The sequence below is a fragment of the Anguilla anguilla genome, chromosome 18 (assembly GCF_013347855.1).
Source record: "Anguilla anguilla isolate fAngAng1 chromosome 18, fAngAng1.pri, whole genome shotgun sequence".
Lineage (NCBI taxonomy): Eukaryota > Metazoa > Chordata > Actinopteri > Anguilliformes > Anguillidae > Anguilla > Anguilla anguilla.
Genome location: NC_049218.1, coordinates 26,272,566 through 26,289,512, shown reverse-complemented (window position 1 = coordinate 26,289,512; position 16,947 = coordinate 26,272,566). Strand labels below are relative to the sequence as shown.

The 16,947-nt window shown below is 46.0% G+C and overlaps 1 protein-coding gene across 2 annotated transcripts; it reads left to right on the top strand.

Moving 5' to 3' along the window:
* Positions 1–1,120: 1,120 nt before the first annotated feature.
* LOC118218279 (spastin-like) lies at positions 1,121–15,206 on the top strand. 2 transcript variants are annotated; one of them, XM_035400846.1, is made up of 17 exons: positions 1,121–1,655; positions 4,804–4,887; positions 5,113–5,196; positions 5,990–6,061; positions 7,915–8,099; positions 8,518–8,651; positions 8,756–8,849; positions 9,391–9,465; positions 10,575–10,646; positions 10,834–10,909; positions 11,049–11,140; positions 11,268–11,347; positions 11,541–11,583; positions 11,811–11,890; positions 12,325–12,395; positions 13,060–13,100; positions 13,361–15,206. In XM_035400846.1, the coding sequence occupies exons 1-17, from the start codon at positions 1,310–1,312 to the stop codon at positions 13,484–13,486; spliced, it is 1,755 nt and encodes a 584-aa protein (XP_035256737.1). In that variant the 5' UTR covers positions 1,121–1,309; the 3' UTR covers positions 13,487–15,206. The 2 variants fall into 2 exon arrangements, with proteins under 2 accessions (XP_035256737.1, XP_035256738.1); XM_035400847.1 differs by lacking the exon at positions 5,990–6,061.
* The last annotated feature ends 1,741 nt before the right edge of the window (positions 15,207–16,947 follow it).

Below are 16,947 nucleotides of genomic sequence, written 5' to 3'. Positions count from 1 at the left end.
TTTAAATCTGCTGTTGAAACTCCACTGAAGCTCATTGCAATTGACCTTGGAAGTCTAAATCATGATCTCACTGCATCATTGATCTAAATCAGACCTACTTATTTAGCACAGTATAAATATTAAATAAATATTATACAGTGATCTAAATATTACAACTGATGTGTAAATCAGGCTTTAAAAAAAATCTAAGTTTAATTGTCTAACTGTGTAATTTATGGAATATGGAAGCAATATATTCTTGACTGTTATTTATTTATTTATTTATTTATTTATTTATTTATTATTTGCTGTGGGTCCATTTTGGACGGCCTGCTCTGCAGGATTGCTTACAAGACATAGCAAGTAAATGCATCTCTTTGCTCCCCTTCTGACTGGGTGCCAACAGAAATAACATAATAATACATATGTTCTCCATACTATTACATTCTGTCCTATTAATTAGGTTTATGAACCCCTTTGATCCTAACTGGATGAGGATTGTATCATGCACCATAATCCAGTTTGTTTAATAAATGCATGCATTCCTCTAAAACAGATTCTATATCTCAATGGGAGAGCAGAGGCAAACAGGTCCGCAGTCACTACCTCCAACACCACCAGAACCCCCATACCCCCTGTAATACCGTTGCATTCCTCACAGGTTTCTCTTGCAAAACATTTCCGTATTCTCACCACAGTGAGATTTCCTGATTCAAAAGAAATGTAAAATTGCCCGTTTTTAAAAATATGATTCACCATCGCGATCCTCCTGTTCATAGAAAGCATAATTAAGATTATTAATCTCCAATGTGGAAAGTAATCTATTCCACCTTGATTCCACCCTAATGTGGTACGTTGTTTAAAGTGTCCTGTGCTTCTTAATGTTTGTATAGGAAAGTTCCTTGTAGAGTGAGACGGCAATGTAAACGAACAAACATGCATTTACAGACAATTGATATTACAAATGATGTATTTGTTTATTTTGTTAGATTGCTATCCACATGTCACGTACGTATTTAAAAGAGATTAATGAAACGCTATTACGGTGGGCCTTTGCTTAAAGAACAACTGGCTAGGAAAACGTTCAACATCTGGGCGAGAAGCCCCAATACTACGCATGCGTGGTCAAACTGTCACCCTCCATTTTTATTTTGTGATCCACGCAAAGATACCGCCCCTTGTAGCTGTCAATGTGTTCGTCTACCGGTTAGCTACCTAGCTGATTAAATTGGTAATTTAGGTAATTTAGGCGTAGTGAAATACGTACTGTATCACAGATCAACAAGCTGGCTTGCTAGCCATGTTATGGATTCGAAGGTAAAGCAAGTGAATGAGTTCTGCAAACGGAAGAAACAGAAAAACGAAAGCTTCAGCTGGTCCCATTACGTGTGACGTTCCCGATCAGGTGTCACAACACAACTGGAATTTGTACTACTGCTTCCTGAATCCACTGTTACTTGCCGTGTTCGTGTTGTGCCGAGGTTTCACCTTATATTTGAGAATTCTGTTAGCTTGGGTGCGTGAGCAGCTTTTCCGAGTCATGGCGGCCAAAGTCAAAAGAGCCGCGGACTCGGCCGATAAAGATTACGACGACAACGGCGAGCGCATCAGGAACCATCACAAACAGGCATTCGAGTACATATCAGTGGCCCTTAGGATTGACGAAGATGACAAAGGTAATCTAAGAACGTTGACGCTATGTATTTCCCACCTTCAAAAGGCGCAGAACAGCTGTTTTGTTGTACGACGTGCATGCATGCCATGTAAAATATATGGTACATAGCTCCGCTGTATAAATGACCGCTATTTAACATAGCTAAACACAGGCCTGAAAGGGCATTCTATCTTCAACTGATATCAAGTCACTTCTCACCGTGAAATTCCAAATTGCTGAATGATATCAATAAGGACGCCAAGTGCTTGTGTATTTCATCCCTTGGTTTCATTTTACTATGAGCAGTAAAATCTCGGAAGCTAATTTTGCTTCCGTACAGTTAACTGTACGAAACGGTTAATCATAACGAGGCCCGTCATATCAGGGAGAGTTTTGCAATATACCCCACGTGCTCCTTGGGGAAGTAAACTGCTTAAAATAGTCAATAATAATCTATTGTCTTTATTAGCCTATATTTCTTGATCTCGTTGGCATTGTTAGAATTTTTCAATAATAATCTCCCGCAGTGACTTGAATTTTCCCTGTACAGACAGTGCGGTAGCTGGAGTTTGATTAAATATTAGTAGCACTGGACGGGCTCCTCCTCTGTCTCATGGGGACCCTTAGAGATGAAAGCACCTGGGTTTAGCTCTCACAGCTGTGCTCCTGTGCTCTCTCCCTCCATCTTTCGCACTCAGCGTGATTCAAACTGCTTTTTGAACATGTTAAGCCTATAATCACAGGTCCGATGAAAGAATGAAAGAAGAGTAATTCAGGACAGCTGTAAAATGGACAAGGCTGAACAGCAACCTTGCTGCCAGAGAGAAAGTGTACATTTTAAGAAGAAAAATAATTTAGGAGGGTGCAAGATTACAGTAATATTTCAAGAGGTTGGTTCATTTAGAGACAAAAGGAGCTGCATTTGCTCTGTGGTGCAGTAGAAGATTCACCAATAAGAATTTGTCAGCCAGAATTCTGCATCAGCGGCGGACATGTGTGAACCCCACTTCCGGACCCCACTCAGGCACTGTCCAGCTCAGACACAGACTGGCTCAGACACAGACCGGCTTAGGCACAGTCCAGTCAGGCACAGTCTGGCTCAGACACAGTCCAGCTCAGACACAGACCGGCTCAGGCACAGTCCGGCTCAGACACAGACTGGCTTAGGCACAGTCCAGCTCAGACACAGACCGGCTCAGGCACAGACCGGCTCAGGCACAGACCGGCTCAGGCACAGTCCGGTCAGGCACAGCCCGGCTCAGGCACAGTCCGGCTCAGGCACAGTCCGGTCAGGCACAGTCCAGCTCAGGCACAGACTGGCTCAGGCACAGTCCAGCTCAGACACAGACTGGCTCAGGCACAGTCCAGCTCAGACACAGAATGGCTCAGGCACAGTCCAGCTCAGACACAGACCGGCTCAGGCACAGTCCAGCTCAGACACAGACTGGCTCAGGCACAGTCCGGCTCAGGCACAGTCCGGCTCAGGCACAGTCCGGCTCAGGCACAGACCGGCTCAGGCACAGACCAGCTCAGACGCAGACCGGCTCAGGCACAGTCTGGCTCAGACACAGACTGGCTCAGACACAGACTGGCTCAGGCACAGTCCGGCTCAGGCACAGTCCAGCTCAGACACAGACCGGCTTAGGCACAGTCCAGTCAGGCACAGTCTGGCTCAGACACAGTCCAGCTCAGACACAGACCGGCTCAGGCACAGTCCGGCTCAGACACAGACTGGCTTAGGCACAGTCCAGCTCAGACACAGACCGGCTCAGGCACAGACCGGCTCAGGCACAGACCGGCTCAGGCACAGTCCGGTCAGGCACAGCCCGGCTCAGGCACAGTCCGGCTCAGGCACAGTCCGGTCAGGCACAGTCCAGCTCAGGCACAGACTGGCTCAGGCACAGTCCAGCTCAGACACAGACTGGCTCAGGCACAGTCCAGCTCAGACACAGAATGGCTCAGGCACAGTCCAGCTCAGACACAGACCGGCTCAGGCACAGTCCAGCTCAGACACAGACTGGCTCAGGCACAGTCCGGCTCAGGCACAGTCCGGCTCAGGCACAGTCCGGCTCAGGCACAGACCGGCTCAGGCACAGACCAGCTCAGACGCAGACCGGCTCAGGCACAGTCTGGCTCAGACACAGACTGGCTCAGACACAGACTGGCTCAGGCACAGTCCGGCTCAGGCACAGTCCAGCTCAGACACAGACCGGCTCAGGCACAGTCCGGCTCAGACACAGACCAGCTCAGACACAGACTGGCTCAGGCACAGTCCAGCTCAGACACAGACTGGCTCAGGCACAGTCCAGTCAGGCACAGTCCAGCTCAGGCACACTCCGGTCAGACACAGTCCAGCTCAGGCACAGTCTACTGCACTGCTTGTGACATTGCCTGTCACAGTCACAACAGCGGAGTGCTCGTTTTTCCAAATTAAAATTAATCAGGAACTACCTGACAAGCAGCATAGGGCAGGAGAGACTGAATGGACTGGCTATAATAGCCAGAGCGTCAGAGCTCGGGAGCTGAACTTGAAGGAGATTTGATGATTTTGCACAACGCATGCCTGGTTGGAATCCCTTAAATGACTCAGCAGATAAAGTTTCTTTTCTAGGTATCTGGTTTCCGATGGGCCGCCATGCCAGCCGGTTAGCCTATAATTAGGGTTGGGCCAGCGTGTGTCTGCGTTTCTGATTTGTGTGAGCGAAGCTGCCATGCTAAACCTTCATCATGATATTTAAGTTAAGGATAACACATGCACTGTTTCTTGAAGTGAAAGCACCAGATAGTTTTCTAGCTCCAAAACTGCAAGTAGGTTGGGTGAGGGTGTTTGAGTGAAAATAAGCTACTGTTTTCCTGTTTAATGACGAGGAAATCTTATTTTCTGCCCATGGGAATTTAATTGGTAAATACCTTATTAGATTGTTATGGATAACATGAGGCAAATTATGTAATGAATAATCTGTTGCTGCTTTTATAATTAGCATTTTTTAATTTATTCTTGTTTATTGCTGTTTATTACTGTTTAATATTGTTGTGGATGCCAGTTCTAAGGTAACATTCTAAGAATGTTAGTGAGCGAGGCATTCATTCATTCAGTCACTGATTTACCGATTCATTGATTCATTCATGAATGGATTTGTGTCACTGATTTGCTGATCTTTTGCATCCAGGCCACAAGGAGCAGGCAGTCCAGTGGTACCAGAAGGGCATTGCAGAGCTGGAGAAGGGCATTGCCATTCCAATCACAGGACAAGGTGAACCGCGCACTGTAATGCCTATACACTGTTCCAGTGCTTTCGCTAATTTCCTTCATGATTCATATTCAGACGGTTATGATTTCTCCATGTTGGCCAACTGACCCCCGGTGCTCCCTTGTTTTGAAGTCTTCTTCGCTAGGTCTTTACCCATCCCGCTTCTTCTCTAGTTGGAGCTCGTTTGTAAGCCTGTAGCAGGCTGTTAATGCTGGTGTGTTTTCACAGGAGAGCAGCAAGAAAGGGCCAAACGGCTCCAGGCCAAGATGGCCACCAACCTGAAGATGGCCACAGATCGGCTGCAGCTGTTGGGTGAGCCGGGCTAGCGTGCTAGCGTACGCTGGGTGAATGCTGTGCTGAAGTTAATGTGCCTCCTTCACTAGCATCCTGCTGGGTTTGATTATTCCTGTCAGACGTTTTTCTCAGTTACATTTGCGGCGCTCGCAGTACCTGTGAATTTCTCTTGTCAGTTATGAATGTTTTTCTGTCGGGGAACCACCTGTCACGGACGGCAGGGTTTTAAACTGTGAACATATGGCATTTAGAGTGAAATCAGTGTGATCAGTGGTTTCTTCTCAGTTTTGTGAGACCCAGTATGAGATCTGAAGGGGGAAAAATGGGTTTAGCTCAGTCACTAGAGAAGAGCTGCCTGATGCCAAACTCAAGTACAGAAATCTGATGAAAATGCACTTGATAGTGGCAGAAGCTACTCCAGGAGATCATTTCCAGGTGTACTGCAGGTTTAGACTTACATTCTAGTTTGACATTATTGTGCTTTAGATCACCGCACGTGTGTGTGTGCGTACGCGTACGTGTGTGTGTGCGCGTATGTATGCGTGTGTGCATGCACTGCTGTTGCTGCTGTTCCTACTAGTCCTGCTAACACACTGCATCTCCTGCTCTTGTGTATCTGATGAAAACTGCGCTCCCCGCCTCAGTCACATGACCCAAGCACTGTTCGTGCATCTGTCTCTCTGACAGATCTGCTGCCCGTTCTGCCTGCGTTTCACCTCACTCTTGCACTCTCAGTGTCACTCTTACACTCTCAGTGTTTGTGCCTTCTTCATTTCTTCAGCTTTGTTCCGTTGTCTGGTTAACTCCGCAGCTAAGCTATCGGGTTCGGGTCTGGGAGACGGCAGTGTGGAAAACCTGCCCCCCAGCGCTGTCCTGCCTCCAGGTGGGTACCTGGGACCCGGGGATCAGAGGGGCCCAAAACGCCCTGGCCCCGCTTTCTGGCCCCGCGCTCCTGTGATTTAGAGAGATGAAGTGAGTGTAAGAAAGAGAAACAGAAAGAAAGATTGTAAGAAAGGGAGGTCCTGAGAGCAAGATACAGGTAAAAGTATGCAAGAAAGAGAAAAAGAGAAACTGAAAGGAAGAAAGCAAGGAAGGAAATAGAGTGAGAAAGAAAAAAATGGTGAAAAGGCTAGAAAGAGAGAGTGAGAAATAGAGGGAAGAAGAAAGAGAGAAGCTGAGAGTGAGATGGCAAGAGGGAGAAATAGAGAGGTTAAGAATGAAATAGGAAGAGAGAAAGAGCATGTCATATGTAATGCCTCTTGTCATCCCATCTTTTGTTCTTTTTTAGTTAAACAGGAAAGTAACTACTTAGCCACCGACTGTCCACAAACAATTAATTTCTTTAGGCTATATTTGCTAGACCAATAAGTTCCTTGCATTGATTATGTTTCTGAGCATTACGGCTGTATAGCGTTATGGCAAACCTGGATTAACGCACAGGTCATGTTGGAAAAGCACCCGATGAGCCACATACTGAAAATATATTCATCACAAAAAACTTTTAAGTGAAATGTTCGCATTTGCTGAAATTCCCAAAACACAGGAAGTGAAATTGATCAGCCTTAACGTTAACATCAGCCTGCTCTCCATCAAGGTGTATCAGCACAAATCTTTGACAACTGCTACAGCTATGTATATGTCTGCTGTACTTCAGACAGCATGTACTCACCACTGGGCAGATGGCTTAAGATTCAAACCTTCTCTCAAAGAGCCTAATTTATACTCTTCAGTGTAGTGACAACCATATAAATTCAATGTGAGGAATTGAGATTGATGTTGATAGTGTTAAAAATAACATTCCCAAGACTGTTTTGATGGCATTTGAAATGACTGTACAGGGAATTTATACATGTTAATAGTTTCTATTTAGTTCTATTTCTATTTAGCGCAGAATTGAATACAGAATTGAATGTTCAGTTATCATTCTAAACACGTATTTGTGATCTTACGTCTTAAAGGGTTAATAATGTGCCTGTGGTACAGTACAGTGCTGCCCAATGGCTCTGAACAGTGTGTGTGTGCGTGTGTGTGTGTGTGTGTGTGTGTGTGTGATTGAGAAAGATATTGCTCACTGTCATGCGTCTGACACAGAGGTATCACAGTTTGAAGGTGGAGATGAGTTGTAGGAGAGGCCCTTGTGAGAAATGGTGCTGCAGTGATTATCAATACTCAATGCAAGTCTATCAGCAGACAGAAGCAGAGAGATAATAAAAAAGAATATATTATTCTTGACATTCCAACAGTAGAGGTGTTTTCACTCATTTTTAGTCTAAGGTTAGTTTAATGTTTGTGTTAGACGATAAATTAATTAGAGGATAAGTATAATTGAAGTATAATTCATTGTAGGCCTATATGTTTGCCGTAAGAAACACTGACAGTGTATTGAATGACGTGCGGTGTTCATGTGAGACTCGTGATTCGGGTTTCAGGGATTGATCTGTTTGCTCTGTCTGTTCAGTCCGTGATGCAGATCGTTCTGGTCGGTCACGCTGTCTCCAGGCGCTAGAACAACAAACTGGATCAATTTGGAGATCGATGTTGTGCTCTGCGTGCAGAAACCTTTCTGTGCAGATGAGGTCTGAAGGATAGAAAGAGAGAAAAACAGACGTCCTCTGTTGTGTTGTGGAAGACAGCGAGCGTGATTAAACCTGGCCTACTCCTCTTCTGAAACACAGTCGCAGTCCATCAGAAATCTGGAAGCGCAGAGATCAGTTGCTTTTCTCCTGCTCTTGGCAGACAACAGAACAACGGTTCCCAAAAAGAAGGATCCTCAGCCTCCTTCGAGCCACGCTCCTCCTCGGCCTAAGACCGTGCCCAAGACCTTCCCGAGCGGCCTGCCTGGACACCCCCGCCCCGCACACAGGGGCTCACCGGGCTCCAACCCTGCCAGGCCGGCCTCCCAGGACCCCGGTGGTGGAAAGGTAGCATCCGCACAGAACCGAACGCGAACGGCCAAATTCAGCAAAGGGAACTCATTCACAAATACAGTCCACCACCTGTTAAACTCTGCAGCAGTGCTGGACACAAATACTCAGCAGAAAATTCAGTGCAGACCTGGGTCAAATACGTATTTGTTTTGGATTCAGATACTTCTCTATGCTTTACTTATCTTGTCTGGTGTATTGGAACCACTGAAATAGTCTCAAAAAGTGCAAATTCCGCCTTCTGGGCATATTGGCAGGGTCAGCTACACCAGGCAAGATCAACAGAGCACAGAAAAGTATTTGAATCCAAAACAAATGCCTGTTTGACCCAGGTCTGATTCAGAGCAGCATCTAGAGAGGAGAAAGTGTCTCTTAAAAACGCTTTCTGTCGAACGCCGATTTGTTCTCTCGACAGGTTTCCGCTAAAGCCGGCAACGGACGGAACGGCAGACCCGCTGCCACCGCCGGCGCCAGGGTCCGGGACATGAAGAACTTCAAGAACGTGGACAGCAAGCTGGCCAGCCTCATCCTGAACGAGATCGTGGACAGGTGAGTGGGGGAGGGAGGTGGCAGCCGGGCTTTGCGGTGCGAAACAGCACCCCCCGCTGGCCACAGTGAGCGTGACGGCCTGTCGGTCTCTCTCTCTCTTTCAGCGGGGCCATGGTGCGCTTCGAGGACGTTGCGGGACAGGACCTGGCCAAACAGGCCCTGCAGGAGATCGTCATCCTGCCCGCCCTCAGACCTGAGGTCAGACGCGATCCAGACAGAAGCAAACGAAAGAGAAAAATAGATGCATTTCTGATTCTGTTATTAAAGCGCTTAGCTGGGACAATTTATACAACATGAGGACATGAGAAGCAGCAAAACTGAATCATTAAAGGGAGATGTAAGCGTAAGATAACTACAGTGCATTATTAATCAACCTCTAATTAAACCCATGTTAATGTATTGGGAACATGTAGAAAAGGTAACGGGCTAGTATCAGAGTAGATTAGCAATTCAGCAATTTAACACAACTCATTTAATGATCACAGAGAGGCGAAAATGCATGAATTGAGGACAGATTCATGTAGAGTAGCTTTTATGGGGACCTGACTCCCTGGGCTTTTAGCTTGATGAAATTACATGAACTGCAGACCAGCCAGGAAAAGTACTGGGGTAGTCACAGTCAACAGGGCCTACTGTTTGTACAGTGTGTCAGTCGCTGCAGAGCTGTGCTGGGGCTGGGGGGGTGGGGGAGTGGTAAACGCTGTGTAAGTACCGGGGTAAACGTGGCATTTCTCCGCAGCTGTTCACCGGCCTCAGGGCTCCAGCACGCGGCCTGCTCCTCTTCGGCCCCCCCGGGAACGGGAAGACCATGCTGGTGAGTCACAGCCGGGCGCCGGGAACTCACCGCGGCGGGAGCTGAGTCACGCTAATAGAGTTCCACACGTCAGGAGCTGAGTCACACTGGTAGAGTTCCACATGTCAGGAGCTGAGTCACACTGGTAGAGTTCCACACGTCAGGAGATGAGTCACGCAGATAGAGTTCCATACGTCAGGAGCTGAGTCACACTGGTAGAGTCCCACACGTCAGGAGCTGAGTCACGCTGGTAGAGTTCCACACGTCAGGAGCTGAGTCACTCTAATAGAGTTCCATACGTCAGGAGCTGAGTCACGCTGGTAGAGTTCCACACGTCAGGAGCTGAGTCACACTGGTAGAGTTCCACACATCAGGAGCTGAGTCGCGCTGGTAGAGTTCCACATGTCAGGAGCTGAGTCACACTGGTAGAGTTCCACATGTCAGGAGCTGAGTCACACTGGTAGAGTTCCACATGTCAGGAGCTGAGTCACGCTGGTAGAGTTCCACATGTCAGGAGCTGAGTCACACTGGTAGAGTTCCACCCGTCAGGAGCTGAGTCACACGAATAGAGTTCCACACGTCAGGAGCTGAGTCACACTGGTAGAGTCCCACACGTCAGGAGCTGAGTCACGCTGGTAGAGTTCCACACGTCAGGAGCTGAGTCACTCTAATAGAGTTCCATACGTCAGGAGCTGAGTCACGCTGGTAGAGTTCCACACGTCAGGAGCTGAGTCGCGCTGGTAGAGTTCCACCCGTCAGGAGCTGAGTCACGCTGGTAGAGTTTCACCCGTCAGGACGATGATGATGATGGACACCCAGCGCTCGCTCACGACCTGGCCCTGCCGCCACCACCTCGCTAATGTTACTCCTTAAAAGAGCCCGTAGCCACGCTGAGCTGAGGAACAGGAGTCTTATTTCCTCAAAGTGCCTCAGAGCCGAAACCCTCTCATGTCACACCTGCAGATGAGGCCTGTAACGCCGGCATGCTTTTCCTGCAAATGAGACCAAGCTTGAAGTGCAGCTTAAAGAAAAAGAGCCTAAGGAAGGCTGATTTGGACTCGTGGACACGTGTAGCTGTAGTGCTTACACAAGCATCTTTTTAATGTTGATCTTTTTTCTTTCTCGAACAGGCCAAAGCTGTGGCCATGGAATCCAATGCTACATTTTTTAACATCAGCGCTGCCACCTTGACCTCTAAGTATGTAAGTAACATCTTAAGCTAATGACCTTCCCTAGAGATGGGAGAGAGATTCTTTGGGTGTTGCTGCTCTTTCTTAGCAGCCACAATTGGTTTGGTTCAGTAAGTAATTGTAGTCACATGGTAGCTGGCTACGCCATTTCTCCTGTTGCTGTTGGTGTTGCTCCCCCTGAGTTTCCTCTGCCCCCCAGGTGGGTGAGGGGGAGAAGCTGGTGCGGGCCTTGTTCTCTGTGGCCAGAGAGCTGCAGCCCTCTGTAATCTTCATAGGTAAGACTTTTGGCCTTTTCTCTCTGTCGCCCTCTGGTGTTGCGGCTGTCTAAATGCATGCAGCACTCTGATGAGGCGATTCTTCTTCTCCTCCCCCTTGCACTCCCGACCCCTGACCCCTGAACCCTGAACCCATCAGACGAAGTCGACAGTCTTCTCTGTGAGAGGAGGGAGGGGGAGCATGACTCCACGAGGAGGCTGAAAACAGAATTCCTGGTGGAGTTTGATGGAGTAAGATTGCCGTGTGTGGGTGACGGTTAGCGGTGTCGGTGTGCGTGTGTGCTTGTGTTTGCCTGTGACAAGCTTAAGTTTACTGCTGTAATGTACGCTCTGGGTAACGGCGGTCCCTCATTGGCAGGTGCAGTCAGGAGGAGACGACAGGGTGCTGGTGATGGGCGCCACCAACAGGCCGCAGGAGCTGGACGAGGCCGTGCTCAGGTAGCGTATCACCTGTGTGCTCACCCGTCCCACTGCCAGCAGGCAACACTTGCTCTCCTGACCGGGGAGCTGTTAACTCTTATTCCACCTGAGGGCGATGTTCGGCTCTGCTTGATTATAAATTATGAGGACTCGGGCTGGGGTTGGTCAGTTCTGTCCGAATCACGTGTGCGATGACTTGTCCCCTCTGCAGGCGATTCGCAAAAAGGGTGTACGTGACTCTGCCGTCGGAAGAGGTGCGTGCGTCACATTCTGGCCTGCTTTCCCCTGTGCGTGTGCGCTCTGACGCCATACCACAGCAGTGATGTAGTCATACCGCAAAATTTGTCTTCCGCTCAGAGATATTCCTGGAAGCGCTCAGGAGTCACCGTATCAATGTGCCGTGTAGCGTAGCGGTAAAGCGTTGTCGAAGGCGAACGCGCCCTCAGAGGTAAACGAAAGGCGCGTCTGCGTTTGTTTTCAGACCCGCTTCAGTCTGCTGAAGAACCTCCTGGGGAAGCACGGGAACCCTCTGAGCCAGAAGGATCTGGCCCACCTGGCCAAGTGAGTTTCTGAAGACTCATTGGGCCTCATTCACGAAACATGCGTACGATCATATTTGATTGTAAACCGCGTGTAGGAATCCGTATGTGTTCATGACTGTTTCCTTGTGCTAATCACATGAACAGTATTGCGCATAAAATTTGCAAACAGCCAGCATTCATCATCTCGTACACCTGGGATATGCACAGAAACAATGGTCTGCTGGTGTCATGAATCTCATATGGTTTTTTCATAGGAACAGTTTTAAGAACAAAAGTAAGACTAATTTAAGGCAAGCTTTGTGACTGGATGTGTAGGCATTACTGAACTTGTTGATCTCCACAGTAAGCCTCGCTGCTGTTATCACACTAGTTTCCCTGAAGGGTTGAAGCCTAGTCCAGTCTCAAACAGAATGCCTCTGACTTTGGGTGATTCTGTGATATTATTTTTTTCAGACTGACAGAGGGGTATTCGGGAAGCGACCTGACTTCATTGGCTAAAGACGCCGCTCTGGGGCCAATCAGAGGTGAGGTGCTCGGGAGAGAAGAGCGAGGCTGGAGTTTTCTGACATTTGCTGTATTTTATTTTATTTCTTCCGTGTTTTGGTCCTGTGACTTTCAGACTTTGGCTTCGAGGGCTGCGTGTGTATCTTTTTAAAAAAATCAGTTAAGCAGCTAATTGTAAAAGCTTCATTTAAGTGCAAAGCAGTTTCAGTGCAAACTTTTGCTCAAACCAGTGACCCTTGAAAGAGGAAAAAGAGCGAATGTATTTGCATGAAGTTTTTCATCAATTTTTCATTTTAGATTTTGGATAGAAATAAACCTTTTTGTCTGTTGTTTCTTTACATAAACTACACATCCTAATATGGCATCATTGTAGTTTCATGGCCGCTTGTGGACATAATGAGTGAAATGGCAAAACTTGTAGGGGTTCAGGGAAAAATGGCAAACTTTGTTGACCACATGGTGGCGCTATAGCACTGCAGCGAAGCACAGTTTTACAACTTTCAATTTTGAAAGGTTGTTACACTGGACCTGATTGACAAAGCAACACAAAACAAATGCCCATAATTCACACATAAGAAACGTGTCTATTAGACCCGAAAACTCCACCGTGCTGGATTTTTCCTTCATTTTGAAAACAAAAGAAAGTTGTCTCCCCATGATAATGCCTTTTTAATTTCCCCCCAGAGCTCCGACCAGAACAAGTAAAGAACATGGCAGCCAATGAGGTAAGCGTATGCCACTTCACCCAATCTGGTGGGATGTCCATTTTATCTTGGTTCTGTAGGTTCCGTGGTAAAGAGAATAAAATACTTTGATCTGGTTTGATGGACAGAGAAAAGCTGTCACCTCTCATTTTCCACAATGTGTATATTCTTTTTAATAGAGGGGTAACACATCAAGAGCGCTGTATCTGAACCACCCGTGTATGCATACTTATGGCTCTTTTGGTGGCTGTTAATGGCTGATGTTTTCTTGTCCTCGGTAGGTACGGAACATAAAGCTCTCAGACTTTGTGGAGTCTCTGAAGAAGATCAAGCGTAGCGTGAGCCCACAGACTCTCGGCATGTATGCGCAATGGAACAAACAGTACGGAGACACCACCGGCCTCTGAACACAGCGCCCCCTGTTGTCTTTGAGGTGAACGACAGGCCGGGATTGGATGGGAAAAAAAAAGTTCTATGAGAAGTCAAGGATTCTCTTTTGTTTTAATAGTGTGGCTTCCTTCATAGAGAGGAAATAGAGCGTACAGGGAAACGTCAGCGCTGCTAGCCCTCTGATGCGTCTGTTATGGCTTCTCATTGTGTGGCCTCGAAGACAGACATAACGCACAGATTAATCTTAACCTTGTACGCTAATCTAAGGAATCTCACATGTATGGTCACACTGGCATTATTATTACTTGACTTGAAACCCAATGAAGAAAGAAGGGAAAGATGTAAACAGATTGCTGGGGAAAGTCTATGCAGTACTGTATGTGTGTGTATATAGTTTCGGACTTTGATTATATTGAATCACATGACTTCAGCAGTTTCATGCAGGGCCATTGAAAGAGCTGTGCCTTAAGGGAAAGACAAATTCTTTTTATACATCCTCTTTGCTATAATAATTCTTAATAATTTTTTAAAAAATCAAATCAGGCCGTATCTTTGAGGCGTATTAGCATTTTTTGGCATTTGTTTTTGTTTAATGTTATACATTTTTGTTATATTTAAATATGGCAAATTGATCTACACCTGGTACCTGTAATGTCTTATTTTTTTGGTACTTTGTGTTTCTGTGTTAAAGATGAGCTATTTATTTCCCAAAATTTCAAGAAAATGTAACTTGTACCAAGTGGGTTGCTGTGTATATTTCTTTGTCCCAATAAATAATAATAAGAAATTTAAAAAAGCAGAGCGATATCCCATGGCCAAATGAAAGTAAACTGAATCTTTGTCAGCTGCGGAATCTGTGACTGAACTCTGACTGCCTTTGTCCTTTGACCTTTGACCCGCGCATCATCAAGCTCTCAGAACCTCTCAACGGCTTCCATGTGATAAATATCTCCGAGCTCTTAAGACTAAGGGCAAGGTCAGTTCTCACAGCTTACGTCAATACGTTTGCTCCTATGATCAATTAAATTGCATTCTTTTGTTATAAATGCTTTATTGCAGGTTTGGCAGGCATGAAAACAATCGGTTTGTGGTTTCTTCCCAGATCTTCTGTCTCCAGGCTTGCGTTCCTCTCCCATGTCTCTGGCTGAAGTACTCAGCCCATGAAACACTTCATAAAGCCGTTGTTTTCCGGGATCTGTTGTAACCCAAATTGCGATCTGAAATTGGGCAGGTGCCTGTAATTAAAAAAAACAGCTGGTCTGTATTTGTGTTGCTGTGTATGGTGAGCAGTTAAACTTTAAAGACTAGAGAGATCACAGGGTGTGACTGAAGAATCTGCCCTTGAGTTAGCCGAGCAGCCCAATTTGAGGACCAGTAAATCCCAAGTGTTTTCCTGCCAGTTAAAAAAAAAAGTTTTTTGTTTATTTTTTCCACATTGACTGGAAAATAGATGGGTTTTATTGGTCAGCACAGTGTGCTGGGCGTGGCCTGTGGGTTGAGAGCCATGGCTGTGCATCTGTAGGGGAGGCGGCTTTCCCTCTGCTCCAGTGGTCACATGGCCTGAAGCTGGCTATACGCTCCTGCCCTCTCAGCCGTATTCAGGCGGCCATCTTGATCAGGTTTAAAATGCCTACCTTCTGCATCGCACTCTTCTGTTTGACTTCTCCCTCGTCCTGTTATTGGAATAGTTTTGCAGAACTGTGAAAGTAAAACATTAAAGGACTGACAGAGCTGCTAGTTGTGCGCAGTGATTCTTGTATGCTACTTTCACAGATCCATCAACACTTCGACATGCATTTTAAGTGCTTATGAAAACCTGTCACTTTACGCAGAAAGGAGTGCAAAGTGCTTCAATGCAATTGAGAAATGAACAGTTTTGGCTAATTAAATGCTAAACAGAAATCAGACGTGAACATTCAAGTTCAGTTTCACTCCACATATTCACAAAAATTGTGTAATAAAATGTGATACATTTGACACAAATTTAATCTGTGCATTGCTGAAAATGTTCTGTTGTTTTCTGTTCAGGTAGTGACACAATGGTAGAATAAGCACACATCAGCTTTGGTATGTGGTAATTCAGGAGATAACAGAAATATTAGCCAGTAGCATATGCTAATTTAAACATGAATACATAAACAATAATAATTGCACCACTATGTGGAGGACATATCTGCAATCTAATTTCTCCTCACTGTATGAACATAAGCAGCTGTAATTTTGGTTTCCCAACATTATATTAGAATATAATGTTTGCTGTAATTGCTTGGCTCTTTATTGCAGTAATGAATCTCTTGCTAATTCTGTGCTAATTGTTGGTGAATTAATCATTACTTTGTGTGAATGCTGAAGCTTTGTTTTAAGGCGAGAATAGCTTCAAAGCTAGGCCTTTAGAAATAAAAGTGATGTGACATCCTGGCTTTTGCTTGAAAACTGCTGTCAAGTCCATCATTTTTCAGACTTGCTAACTGAACTAATCCCTTCATTTGACAGTTTGAAAATGAAATTTCACGGTTATTTCTCTCTCTGACAGGACAATTTCTAGAGTGGGGATTTTTTTGAGGTAAGTACAAATCTAATTCAAAATACCTGCTCTTATGATACTCCACATTCCTTTGATGTATTTCATATTCCTGTTAGGCCAACAAATTTCAGGATACTGTAGCTTAATCCGTTTTATTATTCATTTTATGGCAGTCAGTCTGACTAATGTACAGGATCACTTATTTTCAGGAAGATGGCGCCAGTTTTCCATCTCTCTCTTCTCAAAACTGTAGTCTAAATCCTGGGATTGTGGAAAGGAATAAAAATAGCGTCTGACGTTTGAAATGCTCAGGTTTTTGTGGTGTGGATCTGAGGGGAGTGACAGGCGGGGACATCTCTCTCTCCCATGAACCTTCCACAGCTAGAGCCCCCATTCATCGTCTGTATTAGGCACAACTTCTGTACATGTGGCTACATGGGCTTATGCACAGGCTGAAGCTCTTCCAAGCAGTTGCTCGAAATCCCTCATAATTTTTTTTTTTCGTGTCTATTCATTTTTTATGAGGCTGGGTTGTTGGTTGCCCTATGGGAAATGTAGTAAATGTTCTGAGCATTTACCACACACGCTCACACCTTACTTTATTGGCATTCATTTGGTACAGAAAACGATCTCTAGTAACGTGCACATAAACGGTCACTTGATCATGGTAAAGCAAATTTGCAAAATGTTGGCAGCAAATTTCTGTACATCCTGCGATAAATCAGTTGAGCTGGCGGTAACTTCCCGGGTCTGTTAGCGAACGCGCTGCGTTAGCGGGTGTGGGCAGGGGTAGCGGAGAACATGCAGGAATGGGGTACAGTGGCTGCTGTGCAGGGGCCTGGGGCGTGGTCTCTATGTATCCAGCCCCTCCCACTCAGTCCACCCCAAACTTTGCCTACATCGTCATTCACAAGATGCATCTGTTCATCTGAGCATTTTTTCAATTTTAAAATC

Coding starts and splice junctions, on each gene's coding strand:
- LOC118218279 (XM_035400846.1), top strand. CDS start 1,310: ATGAGTTCTGCAAACGGAAGAAACAGAAAAACGAAAGCTTCAGCTGGT. Junction 11,141..11,267: donor TCCTGGTGGAGTTTGATGGA/GTAAGATTGCCG, acceptor CCTCATTGGCAG/GTGCAGTCAGGAGGAGACGA. Junction 11,348..11,540: donor CTGGACGAGGCCGTGCTCAG/GTAGCGTATCAC, acceptor TCCCCTCTGCAG/GCGATTCGCAAAAAGGGTGT.